At 41.2% G+C, this 20,510-nt stretch overlaps 1 protein-coding gene across 3 annotated transcripts in view; it reads right to left on the bottom strand.

Moving 5' to 3' along the window:
• Nucleotides 1–648: 648 nt before the first annotated feature.
• Nucleotides 649–20,510, bottom strand: part of ASB5 (ankyrin repeat and SOCS box containing 5) — a 30,351-nt gene continuing 10,489 nt past the window's right edge. Inside the window, exons 1-7 of one of the 3 annotated variants that reach the window (XM_048509634.1) lie at nt 15,810–16,050; nt 10,275–10,354; nt 7,037–7,144; nt 5,736–5,886; nt 5,504–5,638; nt 3,164–3,355; nt 649–1,309 (exon numbers count right to left, since the gene is read on the bottom strand). In XM_048509634.1, coding sequence (XP_048365591.1) covers nt 1,182–1,309; nt 3,164–3,355; nt 5,504–5,638; nt 5,736–5,886; nt 7,037–7,144; nt 10,275–10,354; nt 15,810–15,984 — 969 coding nt within the window. In that variant the 5' untranslated portion in view covers nt 15,985–16,050 and the 3' untranslated portion in view covers nt 649–1,181. Of the gene's footprint in view, nt 1,310–3,163; nt 3,356–5,503; nt 5,639–5,735; nt 5,887–7,036; nt 7,145–10,274; nt 10,355–11,191; nt 11,317–15,809; nt 16,051–20,510 lie in introns of those variants that run through there. The other 2 variants (XM_048509635.1, XM_048509633.1) reach the window with 2 other exon arrangements.

Raw genomic sequence — 20,510 nt, 5'->3', positions numbered from 1 at the left:
TTGTAGTTCCTGAACATCTGGAGAGCCGCAGGTTCCCTACCCCTGGTTTAGGGAGTCCAAAGTTATGGACTCCCAAAAGGAGTGCCCCCATCCTCCATTGTTTCCAATGGGAGCTAATAGAAGATGAGGGCTACACCCTTGAGGGTCCATAACGTTGGACCCCCTGAACCAAACTTCACCAAACCTGGGTGGTATCATCAGTAGGGTCTCACGAAGATACTCGGAAATTTTGGTGCTGCTATCTTAATAATTGCACCCCTGACAGCAGGCACCCCCTAAATTTCCCCAGATTCTCCTTTTAAATCCTCCCCCTTCCTGCCAATGCTTGTTTTCTTTCTTTCTTTTATTCTCTCAATGCCTAAGAAAGGTTGTTGTTGTTGTTGTTGTTGTTGTTGTTGTTATTATTATTATTATTATTAAATCCATTCCCTTCGGCATAGATTTAAAGGGATACAACACCATAAAATGTTTTCATAGCAGTAATAAAACATTTCGAAAGCATTTTGAAAATGTTTTCAAAAAATATTTCTGCTGTGTTCAGATTTGTGAGTTGGGGCATGTTCTATAATGTGATGGTGACTTTGAAAAAACCTGGTGGAAAAAATCATTGTTTGGTTACCGTGGGAGAGGTTGGCCGCCCGTGGGGGGGGCATCAAACTCAGGTTTTGCCCAGGGCTCCAGTTTGCCTAGGTACGCCCCTGAGTTATGGTGTGGCCTAGTCCGAATCAGGGGCAGGGGGCTGCTGAATTCTTTCTCCAATGTCATTTTTTGTGATTGGGAAGGTAATTCTCACTAAAAACAGTCAGGGTGGGGGGCATCGGCACTAAATGAAATGGCATAAGGGAAAAAGAGATCCTCAGTGGTGTATCTGGTTTGCCACAAAATACCAAGACAGCTGTCAGACAGGGGTCTCCATAATTCAGCCATGAACCTTATTATTTTGCCTCAGCTAATATTTTCAGAAAATTAATATTTTTTAAAAAAATTAATTTATATAAGCACCTTGTCACTGGGCTGCTCAAGAAAACGTTCAGATATTTGTTACATCATGATCATTTCATGTTGCTAATAAAGACACATGTTAGTATGTAAAAGTCTGCTTCTGACATCCCACAGATTTTTTTTGTGCAACGTACAATACAAATCTTGTTTTATCAAGTCTTTCAAAACTACTTGCTACTTCATCTGTATTGCAAGAACTCTTTCAATATGGTTGGCAACTGGAGTTGTGGCACGAGGTCTAATCTGGCTCTTCCTATATAGCTTCGGATGCGTAGTCTGCACAGTTGGCACAGAGAACATGGGGTAGCTGTAACAAATTTTTAAAAATGTAACAATTCAGCATCGTTTGGATTTGCAACATATTTATTACAAAATTATAACTTCGTATTAGATACCTAACAGAAACCTATACCACCACAGTTTAAAAACCCTAATATTTCAACTCAACGATTACTTATTATAGTTACTGTGACCTCTGTTGTTACTAACATGGTTTGTTTTGCCTTGTGATACTTTCATATATTTTAATTCTTTAATTTTCTAGAACTGGGAATATATTCCCCAGGTATCTTACACACTAGCAACAATCATACAAAAATAGGCAGAATGTAATGAAGACCACAAAATATGAGAAAGCTATGTGCTGAGGCTAGGTGTGTCTACAGACATGTGCTATGAATGCTACAATCAAGGCTTGCTGTTTTTATTACAGTTATCTAAGCATAATGTTGTTTGTCAGTACAAAAAAAATCTTCAACTGACTTATAAGCAGTGCTGCTATGCAGTTACCTTAAAGTAACAGTGTCCAGGAGCAGCAGTGGCGTAGTGGCTAAGAGCAGGTGCACTCTGATCTGGAGGAACCGGGTTTGATTCCCAGCTCTGCCGCTTGAGCTGTGGAGGCTTATCTGGGGAATTCAGATTAGCCTGTACACTCCCACACACGCCAGCTGGGTGACCTTGGGCTAGTCACAACTTCTCGGAGCTCTCTCAGCCCCACCCACCTCACAGGGTGTTTGTTGTAATGGGGGAAGGGCAAAGAGATTGTAAGCCCCTTTGAGGAGACTTGTAAGCCCCTTTGAGGAGATTGTAAGCCCCTTTGAGGGGAGAGAAAGGGGGGATATAAATCCAAACTCTTTTTCTTCTTCCAATGTTGCCAGCACTACATAAATTCTTCAACTGACTTATGAAACAAAAAAAGACATTGCTGCTATGCAACTATCCCAAAGTAACAATATAAACGCTGTATTAACATAGAAGTTGACATAGTGTGATTGCAAATAACATAGCTTTTGGCTTTTAAATATGGTCACAAAAGAACCCACCAAGTGTCTTAAAGAAATAGTACACCATAAGTCCCCATACAACTGAAGATATATGTACAAATAAAGTCCACACACGACACTACTTGTCTTAGTACACAGATCTTATTAAGATGCATGCACAGATAGAGGTCCGGTTATATCCTCCCTGCTTCAAAAAAGATCTTCCCCAGTGATCCATTCAACTGGGCATATGTGTTTAAGCACACTTATGAAAATTCCTCTTTTCTTGCTTCCCTGGGATGCAGGCTCTTGGAACACTTTGGTAATTACAATAAAAACAATAAGTCTTGTCTATAGCAATCTTAGAACACATCTGTGGACATCATACTTAGCCTCACCACATTGTTTCTTTCATATTTTGTGGTCAAGATATCCTACAACATTTAAACGGTTTTTTTATATTAATAAAATAATTATTATTTAATTTAAAATAATTAAACTATTAAACGGATAAAACAGTCAAATTTAAAAAGGAAAGCTTAATCATAAAATGAACCACAATCAAAACAGAAGCAAAATAGTCAAAACAAGCCAACCAAAAAGCAGACAGTATTTGACCAATATTTGAGCATGACCAAAACCAATATTGGAGCATAACCAATATTCTTTGAGAGAAATATTCTTAGGGAAAGCTGCTTTCAGTTTCTGTAGCACTGGAACTAGGGTACAGGACTATAGGTCATTTTGCAGAAATCCATTCAGTTTGTTCAAATATTTATAAAATATAATTTTCTCCCAAACTACCCAAATGTTAAAGTCTTCCACTGAAATTATTTTGCATATTTACGCAAACTACAGTAGTCTAATATGAAATTGCCTTCACCCAGCAACCACTTTACCTTCCTGTAGAAGCAATACTGTTTCCACCATGCTGCGTGGAGGAGCTACATCTACAGGTCGTTCCAATTCTGCATTTTTGGTATTGATATCTGCTCCAAATTCAAGAAGAATATTTACTATTTCTGTACTAGATTGCCTGGCAGCTGCATGCAGTGGAGTTTCCAAAAATTTTCCTCTTTGCACATTTGCGCCTACAGATTTGAAACAGAAAGGAGATTTAATTGAAACAGTTGTATTCAATAGTTCTTAAATTTTAGGTTTATTTTAAATGTTTTTGCCCACCTTTTCCCCATGATAGCTTATAACAAACATGCCATCAGTACCTACAGCAAAAATAATAAAAATGGCAGTATACAGGTATAAAAACTCAACACCCTGGCCCTGAGCAATTTTAAAAAAGGATTACTCAATCTGCATAAAATTCAACAAAAGCCTTCCCTAACAAGACCACTTAGAAACTTTCCAAAGACCATCACAGAAGGAGCTCTTCTAACCAACTCTGGCAGATAATTGTGTGTGTGTTACAGTGCTGTCAAGTCACTTCTGACCAATGGTGACCTTATGAATCAATGCCTTCCAGAACATCCCATCATTAACAGCCTTGCTCAGGTCTTGCAAACTGTGGACTGTGGCTTCCTTTATAGAGTCAATCCATTTTATGTTGGGTCTTCCTCTTTTCCTGCTGCCTTCAACCTTTCCTAACATTATTGCCTTTTCCAGTGACTCTTATCTTCTCATTATGTGTCCAAAGTACAACAGCTTCCAGGGACAATCCTAATAGCAGGTCATTAGGCAGCATTTAAAATAGCCTGTGACTAGATGAAATAAGATCAAGCATCCCTAAGAGAGGACACAGAAGGTAAGTGGTGTTGGAAGGAACATAATTGGTAAATGGGTTCATAAAGGGAGAGGCGGTCCTTCAGTTATGTGGGTCCCAGTTCTTGAAGAATTATAACGTTAAGAAGCAACACGAACAGGCTTGAAAAAAATAGACAACAAATGGTGTTCTTGAAAAGGTGTCTTGTTTATATCAAATTGCCATGGTTAGGCTGCACTAATTGAATTTTCTGAGTTATTAAGAGCATTCTCACAGACAGCTTATTGCAGTAGTCTAGCTCTGAGATGAGAGTAATGGCATCACATAGCTAGGTCAATTGGGTCTGATAGGAAAGACCTTTTAGCAAGAAGATATAATTTAAATGAAGCATTTCTTCAATTGCTCCTTTGTTCAAAGGAAGGTTGTTTTTGAGATTCAAGAAGGAATAGCGCTATCTAGATAACTTTTTTCGTTTTTGTTAACAATGTTGAAGAACAATGCTATTGCTGGCTAGAGCCCAAAGTAAACTAAAGGAAAACAAAAAGGATAATAAACTGTCTTGTGAGAAAAGGGGACTCCATAGTGGTTTTTATCAAATAGAGGTGCTGTCCTGCATGCAATATATTTTTGTGTATTGATTGGGTTCCATTGGTATGTAGACAAAGCTGAAAAATTATTTTAAGTATACATTGCAGTTGAAGGAAGGCAAATTAGCTTAATTAAGTTTCCTGTGAACAATACATTTTATTTCTGTTGTTTCCAATTAAACTAATCCCAAATTAATAATTTTTCTATTAAGTAGATTAGTTACAAGAAAGATATAAGTAAATGGAAGGGGGATCAGATGTTTAGAGGAAAAATAGTTTTTAACAGGAGAGTCATTATCTGTACTGTACATTATCTGTACAGGAGAGTCATTATCTGTACTGGCTGTTTTGACTTGAGAAAATGGCACAAGAGGAAGGCTAGAGCCCTTTCTCCCCCAGTGCTGCAGTCCCAATCCAAATTAGGCCCTGTGGCTAAGGTTGCCAAACTCCAGTTGGTAGCTGGAGATCTCCTGCTATTACAACTGATCTTCAGCTGGAGAAAATAGCTGCTTTGGAAGGTGAATTCTATGGCATTATCACTACATTCATGTCTCCCAAAACCTCACCATCCTCATAGCCCACCCCCCAAAATCTCCAGGTATTTCCTAACCCAAAGCTGACAACCCTAGTCATGGCACATGGGGTGGTAAGTTCCTGTAGTTGTTATGTGGCTGTATGGAAATTGGGTTGGGCTGGTGGAACCCTAATGTGATTTGTTAAAAAACTTTATTGTGTAGTTTCAGCCTAAATGAAAATGGGATCTCATATGAACAATAACGTTAAAGAACTCAAATGCAACGCAATAGTTGGCTTAGCACTGGTTTACAATAAATCTAACTTTTGCAATAAAGTTTGCTTAATTGCTTATGTATCAGTGAATGACGGTTTCGCTTGAGATCAGTTTAAAATAATAAAAAAGTATTAAGTCTATGTACCTGCATGCAGAAGCTTGCGAACACACTGTTTCTGCTGAGAAACACAAGCTACATATAGAGGTGTTCCCAGGTGAGGAATGTCTTGGTCAACATCTATACCCCGAGAGATTAGCAGCTCTAGGCAGTTACTGTGACCTGGCCAAAAAGAATGTAATTATTGTCTGAAACAAGAAATTACATTTGCAGTGCCAGATGCATTTCTTGATCCATTTCAGTTATTCTAATTTTTCACCTCTGCTGGCTGCTTCATGAGTTGGAGAGGGAAGGCATGTCTCCCACTGAGCTTTGGCACCATATTCCAAGAGAAGCTCCACACAAGGCGCACTCCCTCTTGAACATGCATTGAACAGGGGGGTCATTCCATCAATTGTTGTAGCATTTACCTGAAATATTAAATGTGTCAGAAGATTTGTTTACATGTAAATTTTCTGCCTCAGGAATATTTGTTATCCTTATTTTGAAAATCTTTGATGTTGCAGGGAAAGTGTAGTACTAAAAGGGAACTTGATTCCTTTTAAGTGTGAGCTCTGCTGTCATGCTTATTGCGGCCATGCTTATTGCAGGAGTACAAATATCTATCACATTGATAAATATCCACGTAGTTGCCATAGGAGTAAGCGAAATCTGAAGGAAAAACATTCTTAAACTAATAAAATGCATAAGATACAATAGAGGAAAAGAGATAGAATAAAAAAACTCAGTAACTAGTCTACTGCTGTTTAAGATGAATGGGAACACACTGTATCAAGACTGGATGTGGGGAATCACATTTGTATGGGGAATCACATTTCAACATTCCCTGTTGTTTTACTCTTTGCCAATTGAGCTACCTACACTTTTCTCTCTCTGACAGCCTGTATCCCTTTCCCTACCTTCCTCACATTTTCTGTTCCATTCTCCTAACTTCAGCTTTTTTGAGTACCTTTTTACTTTTTCTCTTCCAGCTTCAACTTCCCTCCTTCCTACCTGTTACGTTTTTTTCAGTTTGTTCTCTTTCCCCCTCCTGCATACTGACACTAACTGAAGATTGGAATTCTCAGCAGTGTTGATTAGAGGCTCCCCCCCCCCCCAAATGACCACTGATTTCTCATACCACAGTCTTACAGGAACTCAGTGGTGTACTGTTCTTAAAGAAGTAGACTTTGCTTTCATAATTTTTAGATGTTTTTAATACCCCAATTTGTTTTTGCATTTCATAGTTTTCTGCAAGTCTGAGCTTTCCCCAGGCTTGTAGAATCCTCCACCCCCGCCAATCTGTCCCCATTGTGTGGATTTTTAAAAATCCATAATCAGCATCCCACTTCAGATACGATAGAATTTTCTTTTTATATATGAAGCATTTGGAGAATTCAGGCAACAGGAGTTTCACATATAACAAATTGATTACCCCAGTATTTGTTGGAAATCATCATTTGGGACACAGTTGAACACTGATAGTACATTACACTAGTCCTTCAACAGTTGCAGTGACTTCTTGTAGTCACCATTTAAAATACTGTTTGGGCTGACTTTACATGAAGAAGCAATACTCACATTTGCTCCTGCTTCAAGAAGGATTCTAGCACACCCTACATGATCTCCTAGGCAAGCCTCATGCAGTGGTGTCACTTGATCGATTGTTAGAGCATCTACATTGTAACCCTGAACGAGAAAAGAAAACCCCTCACCATTAAACCAGTTATTCATAACAACTGAATTTCATAGCATCAAAAGATAGGAAGTCTAAAGTCAAAAGGCAGTTCATTTTTACTAAAAAAAATGTGGTTTCAGGACAACTGGGTTACCTGTGGTTACTAACATGCATGTGCAAGCATAATACTAGTCTGATCATGAGGGGATGCAAACATATGTTTAGGATATTGTTGCATTTCTGACTTGGATAAACATGATCAGCAACAAACACATTTATCAAAAACTGCCTTTTAAAATACTATTTTGTTTGGTATTTTCCCCCGTTTTACAATATTGACATCTTCCTGAGACAAATACAATGATTAGCTGAGTTGTGTTTTGATCTTAGATAATAGTTCTTCTCGTTTTATGTATCTGGACACCTCTTGCTTTCATTAAACATGTGGGGAAAGGGCACATATATGCCACCACCAAAAAAGCCCTTTCTCTTGTTGCCATCAATTCCCCTCTGGAGACAGGGCACAAAAAGCAGGGCTTGGAAGTAGGATCTTAACTGGAAGACAGTTTTTCAGGGGCATTTGCCTCAACTAATTAATAGTGCAATCTAAACAGACTTGTGCTGTTCTGAGTCTGTTGAAATCAGCAGGCTTACAAAGGCATAACTCTATTTAGGATAGTATTATGAGCTTTAAAGATAAAAATCAAAAGTCTGAATTGTGCCCAGAAGCAAATGGTCAGCCAGTGCTCTTTTTCAGCATAGGTCTCTGTATCCAGTCTCCAACAATAGCCTGGCTGCTACATTTTGAACCAGATGAAAGTTTTCAGAGGCAGCCCCACATAAAACACATAACAGTAATGTAACTTGGATGTGAAATGACTATGGATCTGTGGAGTAGTCATAGCTGTCAAAGCAGACACAAGATGCTATGTGGCACAGAGACCTGAGCCTCCAACATTAGACAGTTTTATTTAGGACTGCATTTTACTGATTTATATTTTTTTATTGGTGGTCCTAACTGGATGTATTGTTGAAGGCTTTCACAGCTGGAATCAACTGACTGTTATGGATTTTCCAGGTGGTGTGGCTGCGGTTTGATAGTTTTCCTTCTAACATTTTGCCAGTATCCATGGCTGGCACCTTGAAAGGCATGTCATATTTAGATGCATTTTTCTCCCTGGCACATCTCTCCATGGCATGCCCCTGAAGATGCTAGCCATAGATGTGAGTGAAATGTTATGAGGAAAAACTACCACACCACAACCACACAGCCCGGAAAAACCACAGCAGGCAGTTCTAATTGTGACTATAAGCTAACTCTGTTCCAAACCTAGGCCTAAATCTGCATTAAAACGGGCCTAGATAATCCATCTTCTCCAAGTCTGCCTGAAGGTGTGTAGACATCACCCACTTGAATACCTTGCCCAAGAATGGAATGTTAGTCACCAGAGATTATTTAAGTCACTAATGTCCAATCCTGTCTGCTTCAGCAGCAATTCCCTGATTGTTTCTTTCTCAAGGATTGGGACTGCACCCTCTCTTACTTAATTTCACCTGTGCAACTGGGCACATTGGGCAACAAGTGTTCTCCAATGATTTTCGTCAGCTGCGACGAGTTCAACTTTGTCCCATGAGGTGGAAGCCTCGTTTAGGTCTTCTTTGAAGGTCTGGCGCCATGTCTTCTGTGGTCTACCTCACTTTCGCTTTCCTCCAAATGGTACCCATTGCATTGCGGTCTTTGGGTGATGGTGACCTGGTAGGCATAGGATGTGCCCAGCAAGACACAATCATCATTCTGTCACAATGTCCTGCAGCCTCCATATACCACTTCTGAATAGAATTTCCTTGTCTGTTTCCTCGTCTGTAATGTGGTCACGGTAAGTGACACCAAGAATCTTGTGAAGGCACTGCTGCTGGAACACATTCAGCTTTTGGGCTATTCTTGCAGTGGTCTTCCACATTTCACCATGTTGTAGCCCCTCTTAAGAGGTGTTTATTACCTCTTTAGTCCAGTGTGTTCAATTGACCTGATAGGGTTGACTCTAGATATAGTGGGCACATTTCTAAACATCCATAAGGAACAAGGGTTGAATCTCTGAAAGTTATCTATACAAATAGGAACCGACGGCACTCTGTTAGCAGCAGTGGCATATTTACCTGGGGAACATGGAGCACCCTATGTCCCCGGGCGCCCCCCAGTGGGGGGTGCAAAAATTTCAGGTTCCTTTGTGGTTTTTTGATATTTTTATTGTTTTTTCAGTTTGTTGCCTGAGGGGACGCGGTTTTTAGGCTAGCAGCACCAAAATTTCAGGGTTTTTTCAGGAGATCCTCCTGATGGTACCAACCAAGTTAGGTGAGGTTTGGTTCAGGGGGTCCAAAGTTATGGACTCCCAAAAGGGGTGCCCTCATTCCCCATTGTTTCCAATGGGAGCTAATAGGAGATGGGGGCTACACTTTTGAGGGTCCATAACTTTGGACCGCCTGAGCCAAACTTCACCAAAGGTGGGTGGTATCATCAGGAGAGTCTCCTAAATATACCTTGAAATTTTGGTGCTGTTAGCTTAACAATTGCACCCCTGACAGCAGGCACCCTCCAAATTTCCCCAGATTCTCCTTTTAAATCCATCCCCTTTGGTATGGACTTACAAGGAGAATGTGAGATCCCCAGTTTAAACACTGAAAGTGATGTTGTTTGGGGGTGGATTCCACTGGAGGTGTTTTGTGAGAGATGATGCTGACATTTGTAAATGTTTTGCTGGGGGTGATTTGTGAGAGATTTACATGTTTAATACCCACTTGCACTGCCTTGAACCTATTTCTCAGGCTAATAATCTACCTCATAGGGTTGGTGTGAGGACAAAATTAGGAAAGAGAATTGGTGGGGAGAGAGCCATGTATGTTTTTCTGGGGATGGGAAGTGTTTTGTGAGCTGGTGCAAAAAATCATTGTTTGGTCATGGTGGAAGAGAGTGGCCACCCATACGGGGGTGGGGGACGCCAAACTCAGGTTTTGTCCCCAGGCTCCAGTTTGCCTAAATACACCTCTGGCAGCTTGTGACTGAGCTGAACCAGCTGTAAAAATGTGAGTGACTGTATTCACAAAATGCATTGCAGAAGTCAAGTAATTAGTAAGCATACTCACCTGTGCAATTAAAGTTTTTAGAGAAAGGAGACGTCCCTGACTTGCTGCTTCATGCAGTGGTGAGCGATCTGCCCAAGAACCTATAAAATAATTTTAATTACAACATTGGATTGCTTTTTTTTCATTATCAGGACAAATAATTATTTATGATAATACATTTAAAGTACATTTAAAAGCCATTGATTCTGTATCATCCTTATTCAATATTAGTTTTCTCCCTCTGTGTTTGTTAATTATATTTTATTGCAAAAGTTGGAAGGGGCACATTGAAGTCTGAGTTTTCAGATTTGAAGAGGCTGCTATTTTAAACCCCATTCATTTTAAATCCCATTCAGGATAGCATTGTGTTAGGATTCAGCTGAATAGAAAACAACTGCTGCTGGGTAACGGTGCCACATCACTTCCAAGGAATATTGCCAGAAGCTCTATGGAAACATCCTGGAAATGACAAAACAGCACTCCCCTACCTCCCCGAGACTCCACTTAGTTACCCTGTGGCAATCCTAATGTGCTCAGTTATGTAAATGCTGTTGTTGCAGGAAGAGTTATATGTAATATTGCATCTGATGTACTCTGTGTATTAATTTCAGAAAATGCTTCATTTTTTTCTGAGGTACATGGGAGCTTTGCTAGTTATGATTCTGGACATGGCAAAGTATTCTGCCTTTTAAAATAAAAATATACAAGATAAAGAGCCATTTTGGAAAATATACCCAATTCAACATGTTCTTACGATTCTTTCTTCCCTCGCTAAAATGCAAAGTACCTCTGTCTAAATATAGACTCTGCGTTCCAAGCCATCTGGTATCTAATTTACTAGCAGCCCACAGTTTTATAAATACTGCAGAGAGAGAAAGTATAAAACAATTAATATAAACAGGCAGTAACAAAGAATGGTTGAAAATGTTATACAGTACCTAAATCTCCATCTCCCCATGGCGTTTCCAGCCAATCGAAATTATAGATCCTGCTCATTTTTTTATAATAAAACTGTGCCTGTTAGCTGCAGCCAGTGCTTAAGACACTTCAGCCATTTTAGAAGCTCTGCAGCTCATTATAATATGAACTTTTACCCATAAAGCGTCTGTGGCAGGAAAACCTCTACAGACCTGGATTTATTTGTAAGCTGGTGTGTAATGTTCCATAAAAACAGAACAATGAATAGTTCATGTGGCGATTATGTAATCTGATAGCAGAGAATTCGTGTGATCCTGTTACTTTGTCATTAGATCCTGGGCAAAAAACTCTCTGCCGATTTTCATCCCAAGCTCTAGAAAAGGAAGAACCTATTTCACTGAATTGCTTTAATAGTGAATATAAAATGATTGTAGATTGTTTTGTAAATCAAATATTTTACATTGATCATCTATGACAGTTATATTGGGAATCTGAATAGTTTCTTGTGGGTCTGATCCTAACAACAAAATAATGCTTGAGTAACATTTATCTAATTTTGCGCACACACACACACACACACACACACACTAACAACATCTGGCTAATTGTTTTCAATGTTTTCTTCAGGGTGAGCAGTTCCAGTTAGTATTTCACAATTCAGTGATGTTTTGGATTTAGTTGTCTTCTGCCAAGAAATTTCAGATTATTTCATCTAAAAACTGGTGCAGAAAGTAAAATAAAAATGTATACACACAAAATCAAGTTTATTTTCTTTGGCTTTTCTTTATATATATTATGCAAGTAGGAGACCTGCCAGGAGTTGTGGTAGGTATGTCATTTTTCTCTCCTATACTGTTCCCTGAAAGGTCTTATATAACCTCTACACAGTGGTAGTTCAAATAATTTATGTAACCTTATATAACCTCTACCCAGTGGGATTCAAATAATTTAACAACCGGTTCCAATGGTGAGATTCAAATAATTTAACAACTGGTTGCATACAAGCACCATTTTAACAACCAGTTCTGCCGAAGTGGTGCGAACCTGCTGAATCCCACCACTGCCTCTACCCCTGTGAAGAGATTGCATGCTGGGAGAAATTTTGAGACAGTGAACATTCTATCTGCGGCAGTTAGGCAGTTTAAGTAAGGTCTCATAGAGAGGAGGTTGGCTAGAAGCTTTTTCAATGTATGCATATAGTTATGTCAGTGGAGACAGTTTAATATTTTGCTAGAACTTGGAACTAGAAATTGATAAACTACCTGCCTAAGGGTTACTTTGTGGTATTTGCAATGTAACAAACTTGGGCTTCAGATAACTTTATTTGCTTTTGCATACTCCTTTAGAACTACAGGCAATACTGCTATTGTTAACCATATTAGGCTATTATTTTATGGTTAACCGTGATTTGGACAATATTTGTTTTTTATCAGATGACTATAAGTTCTATTAGATAATCAAGAAATGTTTTGATCATCAAGAAATGTTTTACTTCTCAATAAAATTAAATATTTTTTTACATCTTGGCTCTAAGTGCTTTGTGTTAGCCAAATCAGAATCGGCGCAGTGGCAAGTAGTTCCTCTTGCTCTACAACCCCTTTCCTCCTTTCTTATCTCCTTCCTACCCAATATCAGTTACCTTTATCTGCCCTCCCCATCTTCAGCTTCCCTGCCTTTGGGCAGGCAGGCCCTACCTGGGAAAACTGTCACCATGTGTGGTGCCAGCCACTGAGCCAGACTATTTACTTGGTAGGGAGCCCATCAAGAACATGCTAGGGGCTTCCTACTTTTACCTCTATCTCCCTCCCCATATCATCTCTTCCTCATCAACTTCCATATCTCCTCCCCTTCCCCTGCCTCATTTGCTTGTCAGCCATTTAACAACCTACATTTTAGCTGCCTCCAATCTTCAGCTACATTATTTATTTATATATTGCCTCTTGACCTTTTGGCTGAGCAAACATTCTTCAATATGTCAATCTGTTCTTATTGGTTTAATACCTGTGTGAGCTAAGTTAATTTCCAGTATATAATTTACTAAAATTATAACCTTTAAACTGTTAGATATATTAGGATGAATGATGCATGGTGAGACTCTATGTAGATAATTAATTTTTATCTGTTTTGCTATGCAATTGAATGGCCCAAGGCCATAATAAACCCAGGCTAACTTCATTTATACCCTGTCTTTCTACACAGCAGGACCAAAGTAGCTTACATCATTCTCCTTTACTCCTTTTTATCCTCGCAGCAGTCCTGTATGATAGGTTACTACACTGAAATAATGTAACTGGCTCAAGGTCCCCTAGTGAGCTACTGTGGCAGACTGGTTTGAACTTGGGTCTTTCTGATCATAATCTGAAACTGTAACTGATACACTACGCTGGCTTCCACATGGGCTATTCCCACAGCCTCAATTCTCCTTCCTTCCTACCACAAACTGTTTATCTGCTTCTCCATCTTCAGTTATATTTATCTGATTACTTAATTATAACTCATCTTTCTCCACAATGGAGACTCAAAGCACCTTCATTCTCCTCTCCTCCATTTTACTCTCAGAGTGAGAAACTCTGGAAAAAAAACCCAAAGAAGGGAGAGGAGAAGAGACAGTCTGATCTTACCCTCACTTCTGAAGGGAAAAGGAAGGAGGGAGGAAGAAGCAGACTGCCCAACCAATTGGCTGGCCAGGTGTTGTTTCTCTCACCTCATGAGGGCCATGATTGCCTCACTCATATAAGCCAAACCAGCTAGGTACCTCCTTCACCTTGCATGGGGCTCAGCTGGACCAAGCCAGGCACTAGGCCCTATGAGGGATTGGGCACTGCCATGTGTTTAGCCTTGCAAGGGGCTGGGCAACATCATGTGTCCTGCTTCATGAGGGGCCAGGTTCTGCCATCTACTTCACCTCATGAAGAGCTCGGTCAAACTGGGTGCCAGCGTCTGCCTCTGGCAGACAAGGCACCATCTCCCCTGATGACTGGGTGCCACCTCTCTAATCTTGCATGGGGTTTGGGTGGAACAGGGTCAGCCCTTCTGTCAGAGGACTGGAGGGTCAGGTGAAAGGAAGCGGAAGGCAATCCAGGAGTTCTTAATGATCAATCTTGCCTTTGCCTGTGAGGTAAAGACTGAGAATGTGTAACTGGCTCAAGGTCAGTCAAAGAATTTTCGGGGTAAATTTTAGGCAATGGTGCTAGACATAGGTAAGTGTGTGAGGAGTCCCTTTGCCCACCCTCCTAACTTCAGCTCAGTCACCTCATTCTCTGTAGTCAGGAACTGAAATGAAAGCTTGGAAACTGCAACCAAGGCAAAGATCTGTAGGTAAGAAGCAGACTTGCTCACCTCCCTAATCCCCAGCAGTGAGAGGATAGTGTTAGCTCCTTCCTTTCCAGCTGGAGCTTAAATGGGCTATGAGGGAGCAGCAATGGGGACTGCCACCGCCTGCCCATCCTACTCCCTGTTTTCTGGCAGTGGAGGGACAGCAACAGCTTTTGGTTTCCCTCATCAATCCCTCTGGCTGGCTGGCTAAAGGAGGATGGGCAGCGGCTCCTAGCTCCTCCACAAGCACTTGTGGCACCAATCTCTTAACTATGAGGATGGCTTTTGCTGTTCCTCCTGACTCACCTAGCTTCTTTCCTCCTTCATCTGCCAGGGGGGCAGTGGTGATGTTGGGCACTGGTAGGTGTGGCAGTTGTGTCTTCTCCTACCACCCCCATCCAGCCCACTCACTGACATGCTATCACTTCCTGCCTACAATCTCCTCCTCACTGTGCCACTGCAATGCAGAGACAACACTCCTCTGTTTGGGGCAATTTACACACACACACTCCATTTTCCCCAAGGTATTTTTTGGGGGAGGGGGGAGGTTTTGCACATATACGGTCATACTGGTGATGGAAGCCAGGTTTATGAATGTAACATACAGGAACAGAATTATAAGCCAAATGACAGAGGTAATTGTTTATCCTTCCACCAAATAAGATGGGAGCCATTACATAATCAGAAATATGATATGCACTGGTCTTTCTCCCCTCCCCCCGGCCTGGTGCCATCTTTTATACAAAAGTGTGCCAATGCTTTGCACCACAGTTTGCCAGCAAACCTTGCCCCCTCATCCATCCTTTACTGGGAGGGTGGAAAGAGGGAGGAACAGTATAATGAGAAACTTCACAGCTCTTTTATTAATGTAAATCAATATATTTTGCAGTCATAACATTGCTTCTGAAGGCTAATACTGGACGAAATGTCTGCTAACTCATTTCTACAGTATTTCCCTGTCATCTATAGCTCTTCCAAGGTTTTCTGCCTTGGTGTGTATATTTACATGTAAGCTTACTCCACCTCTTCCACTCTGTAAACAGCTTCCCGTGCTTAGCAACATACTTTCCCTTAAATATACATCTGCAGTCTTTGCCAAAGCAAAGCAGGATCCAACAAAACATACTTGAGCTTATTTTACAGAATTATACAGGCACAGAAAAGCTACACTATCACATACTGGTATATGAACTTATATCAGAGTGCCCCAATTGAGTACTTATACTGAACATTTCAATTTAGGAAACAGCTCGTTGCAAAACAAGTGTCATATTAGCATATTCCACTGCCCTTCCAGCTTATGGAAATGATTGCTTTACCAACCTTGGCTGGTGAGAATACCCCAGCTGGCTTTTCGTTTTGCTGGACTCTCCCTGACGTATTCTAGGCTTCTTTTTGAGAGATTCTGTTTAGCGCAGCTTCCCTGAGCAGCAGCATTTGTGGTCATTTTTCCTCCCTCTGCCAAGCAGAAAGCAGACGCTTTTCCTTGCAGAAACATCCACTATCTGCTGACTACTTTCTTCCCTCCCTTAACATCTTCTCACAAAACGGTTACTTGCTGTTGGCTGCTACCCATTCAAGCAATATTTACTAGCTAGGCAGCCGGGCAGAGTGAGGGAAAGGAAGGATTTCATTGGCACTTTCTATTTATAAAACCAGAAAGAATCAGCTTAGCTATAGCCGGGGTTTGTTTACATGATTATAAGGGAAGAGGCTATTTGATTTTTCTTTATCATAGCAAGGAAAAGGTATTTTTAACAGTTGTTCCTCATTTGCAATATGGAAATAATATTTCCCAGGATAATTATTAAAGCACACGTGATAACAACGTTACGTAACAATGTTACGGGACTTAACTGCAATGTTAAGTGCTCAGTTGCTTGAGACTTAGCTCTTCCGATGCATATAGCAATTAAAACATTTTTAGATAATATCATGGCAAAACTGACACACTCCTGTTGTACAAGTAAAAACATATTGTGCAATATGAATTAGAAAATAATAGCAATTGCTAAAGTATGGCCGTAGAGGTCAAGTATAGGTAACTACTATTGCCTTTGAAGACCCATAAATTAATTTATTTCTATATTGACTCATAAAACAGCACATTTGATGTTAGCATACCAAACAAGGAACTAGATAAGGCAGTTGTAATGCCTTATCTAAATGCAAGATGCATCTAGATGCTAGATGCAAATCTGCACAAATAAGCAGACAAGATTGATCTACACCCCCATCCCACCCAGAGGTGGGATCCAACCAGTTCTCACCACTTCTCTAGAAGTGGTTACTAATTTTTTCTGAGTGTCGAGAAGGGGTTACTAAAGCAACCTCCCTGCCCAATAGGGACTGGAGGTGCGTGTGTGCGGCGGTGCCACTGTTTGAATCCCACCACCATCAGAACCTGTTATTAAAATTTTTGGATCCCACCACTGACCCCACCCCTGCGTGTGGCCCCACCCCGAGTCCCGCCCCTGGCCTCAGTGCTTATAAAAGCACCTCTCGGTGGACGGAGGACATAGCTATGCATCGGTGGGAGGTAGATTAAAAAAAAACAAGACGCGTCTCCGTGCAAAGGCACAATGGCAAGATGCATTGCCTCCGCGGGCTCTGTTCACAGCCTGCACGGAGGCATGTGAATGCCCTGATGACAATGCAGATTGCTTTACCCCGGCTGCAAACCGCTGTACTTTGCCTGTGCAAAAGGGACCTCTGATAACTTCCTGTTCCTTTATAAGACAGTTCCGGGTGAATGTCAATGTGGCATGCCAGACAATTGTTGGAATAGTCTCTTCCTTTGTGAGCTTCACACCACCTCCTTAACTCAGTGAATTTGTTAATCTGTGGGACTGCACAGAAGCCACAATGATGAAAACAGGGTTGCACTCATCTATAACTTGCTCATTGAATGTTTTTTGTGCCAGCATCAAAGGGAAGGAACCTGCCACCTGCCCCACCATTGAACTCTCTGAAGCCTTAGTTTCATAGGGTCTTGTGTGCATGACTGAGTTATGAATAAATCCAATCTGCTGAATCCCTTCTGTGTTGCTTCTGCCTCCTTTAAGTTATCACCACCCCATCAGATTCTGTATGTGGAAAACAAGTAGAAGTCAAGCCAAACCACCAAAGAACCAAAGCAAAATAAGAAAGTAAACATGAGATTATATTCTACCAAGGCAACACATTCTAGGGACAAAGCATGTCCCTCCACCAAGACGTCATCACCAACTTCAATACAAATAGTGTACTGGAGGCTTCTACGCCATGTAAAAGTCTAATTTTGGACTAATTCAACTGCCTCTCCCAGTCTGATGTTGACAGGATCCATCCAACTATTGGCCAGTGTGCCATCTTGCATTCCTGGGTCAGATAGTTGACAGAGTGGCTGGAAGATGCATTGGTACTGGACCCATTGCAATCTGGCTTGTGGCCTGGCCATGGGATGGCGATGGGTTGTCCTCACAGTTGCCCTCAAAAGACAACTGGATCAATGCTGATTGGCACTGTTGATACTGCTAGATCTGACAGCAGCACTTGATCCAGTCAATTACAATTTTCTGACTCACTGCCTGGTCAGCGCTGGGATCCATGGAACAGCAAGTATGCTCATTTCTCCAGGAGCAAGGACACAGGTGGCACCAGCGGAGAGGACATCACCATGGTATTGTCAGGATGTGTTTTCTCCTTCCATCAAAGGGATGCCCTCAAGTGGGATGCTCTCAATTCATACCTACTCCAGAGAGTGCCCCTCCCTCTCCTATGTTAATGGATCTTTCTCCTCCTTTCCTTTCCTTTGATGCTGGCAACTGTAGATAAGTGGGAATGACTCTGCCACCAACTCCAAGGGGGGGTGGAGGTGGCAGATGACTAGTGCTTTGCTTCTTTGGCCCTGGGGATGCTCACCTCCTCAATGGCTCTCTCTTTCTGCTGTGTCTTTCTCACATTCCATGAGAAAAGGAAGGGGGATTCATGGTTACTGCGTGCAAATAAAGACAGGAGCAATTCTGACTGTGATCAGAACTGGCTTTCGCAAAGCTGTTGTTTGCACATGCTGTTGTTTCCAATAAAGACTTCTGATTAAAATCCAGAGTCCCTTATTGATTCCAGGTATTCATTACTGTGTAGTGTTCCATAAGGGGCAGTTTTCTCCCTGATGTTGTTTAACATCTATATGCACCCTCTTGCCCTGTTGGTCCAAAGGTTCAGACTGAGTTGTCATCAGTATGCTGATGACACCCAGTTATATCCAGAGGTGGGATCCAACCAGTTCTCACCACTTCTCTAGAAGTGGTTACTAATTTTTTCTGAGTGCTGAGAAGGGGTTGCTAAAACAACCTCCCTGCCCAATAGGGACTGGAGGTGTGTGTGTGCGGCAGCCCCACTGTTTGAATCCCACCACCATCGGAACCTGTTATTAACATTTTTGGATCCCACCACTGGTTATATCTGTCAATGGATAGATTGCTAGAAGCCATCCAAGATATTCTGGCAATTGTTTGGAGGCTGTGGTGAAATGGTTGAAACAGATCTGGCTAAAGTTCAATCCAGTGAAAACGGAGGTCCTGTGATTGGTCAGGGACACTTGTGGGGGAGGGAAATGGCCACCTCCCAGCTTTTTATGGAGTGCAGTTAACACCTCTGCCAACTTCCAGGAGTTTGGGTATGACACCTGATGACTCCTTGTCCAGGAGGCTCAAGTCACACAGGTGGCCAAACTGACATTTTACCATCTCTGCCTGGACAGGTTACTAGCCCCCTACTTTTCATTCCATGATCTAGCTGCAGTGTTCCATGCAACAATCACCTCCAGGTTACACTGTTGTAACTTACTCTATGCAGGGCTGCCCTTGAGACTGACCCAGAAACTCCAACTGGTGCAAAGTGCAGCTGCATGGATTCTTATGGGGACTCTGTTGTGGGAACATATTCGCCCAGTGCTCCACCAGCTGCATTGGCTACCAGTAAAATACAAGGTTTGGATCTTAACCTTTAAGGTCCTAACCAGTCTGGGGACTTTGTATCTATGGGGCCATCTCTCCAAATACACTCCAAAAAGAGTGCTTTGTTCTCCGGGTAGCACCTTGTTAGTGGTCCTTGGCCCCAAAAGTGTTTGGCTGTCCTCAATCAGGGCCAGAGCATTTCCAGCTCTGGCCCTGGCTTGGTGGCATGCTCTATCAAATGAGACCAAGACCCTGTGAACTTGTCACAGTTTGGTAGGACCTGTAAGGTAGAGCTATACCCCAGGCTTATGGTTAAGGGCAGCAAAGGTATTTCCAACAGAGCTGGGCTTCCCTGTTCCCTGTCCCCTGCCTTACCCTATTCCCTTGGTCCTTCTTCCTTTTCCCATTAGCTAGATTGATTTTAGTGTCATAGGTTGACACACCAGAAACTGATTGTATTTTAATGTTACATATTGCTGTAAGCCGCCCTAAGCTTGTAAAGGGAAGGGCAGCGTACAAATCCACAAATGAACAAATAAATAAATTGTAGCAGAAACAAAAAAAACCTATGGCATCTTAAAGATTAACTTAAGTTGTTAGTCGGCTCCCTTTTGAATCTACAGTATTGGAAACACTCGTTAAATCTTGAAAGTAATGTGCTTTGAAACAGTCTAAAATATTTTGAATAAATGGTCAAGTATTCAAAGTAATACAGAGGTGTGATTGCTTTATCTATAGGTTGGAGATTTTAATGAAAACTACAAGAATCCAGCCCAAAGGCAAATTTGTTAATTCAAACTATATTCCAAGGCATAGCTAGTTATCCTCACCAGGCAGACTGCCATGTTCCAAGGTGGGGCTTCAAAGAAATCAGGGATTTTATCATAATTAATAGAAAAAGTGGTGTCAAGTCCATATTACTATGTGTGTTGTTCAGTGTCTAAGAAATGTAACTTGAAAAAGAAGAAAAGTTGGTTTTTGTACCCTACTTTTCTGAACCTTTAAGGAGTTTCAAATTAGCTTACAATTGCCTTCTCTTCTCCCCACAACACTGTATAAAGTAGGTGGGACTGAGAGTGTTCAT

Source organism: Sphaerodactylus townsendi, linkage group LG10 (assembly GCF_021028975.2).
Source record: "Sphaerodactylus townsendi isolate TG3544 linkage group LG10, MPM_Stown_v2.3, whole genome shotgun sequence".
NCBI lineage: Eukaryota > Metazoa > Chordata > Lepidosauria > Squamata > Sphaerodactylidae > Sphaerodactylus > Sphaerodactylus townsendi.
The sequence above is the reverse complement of the archived record's forward strand: the minus strand, read 5'-3'. Positions and strand labels throughout refer to the sequence as shown.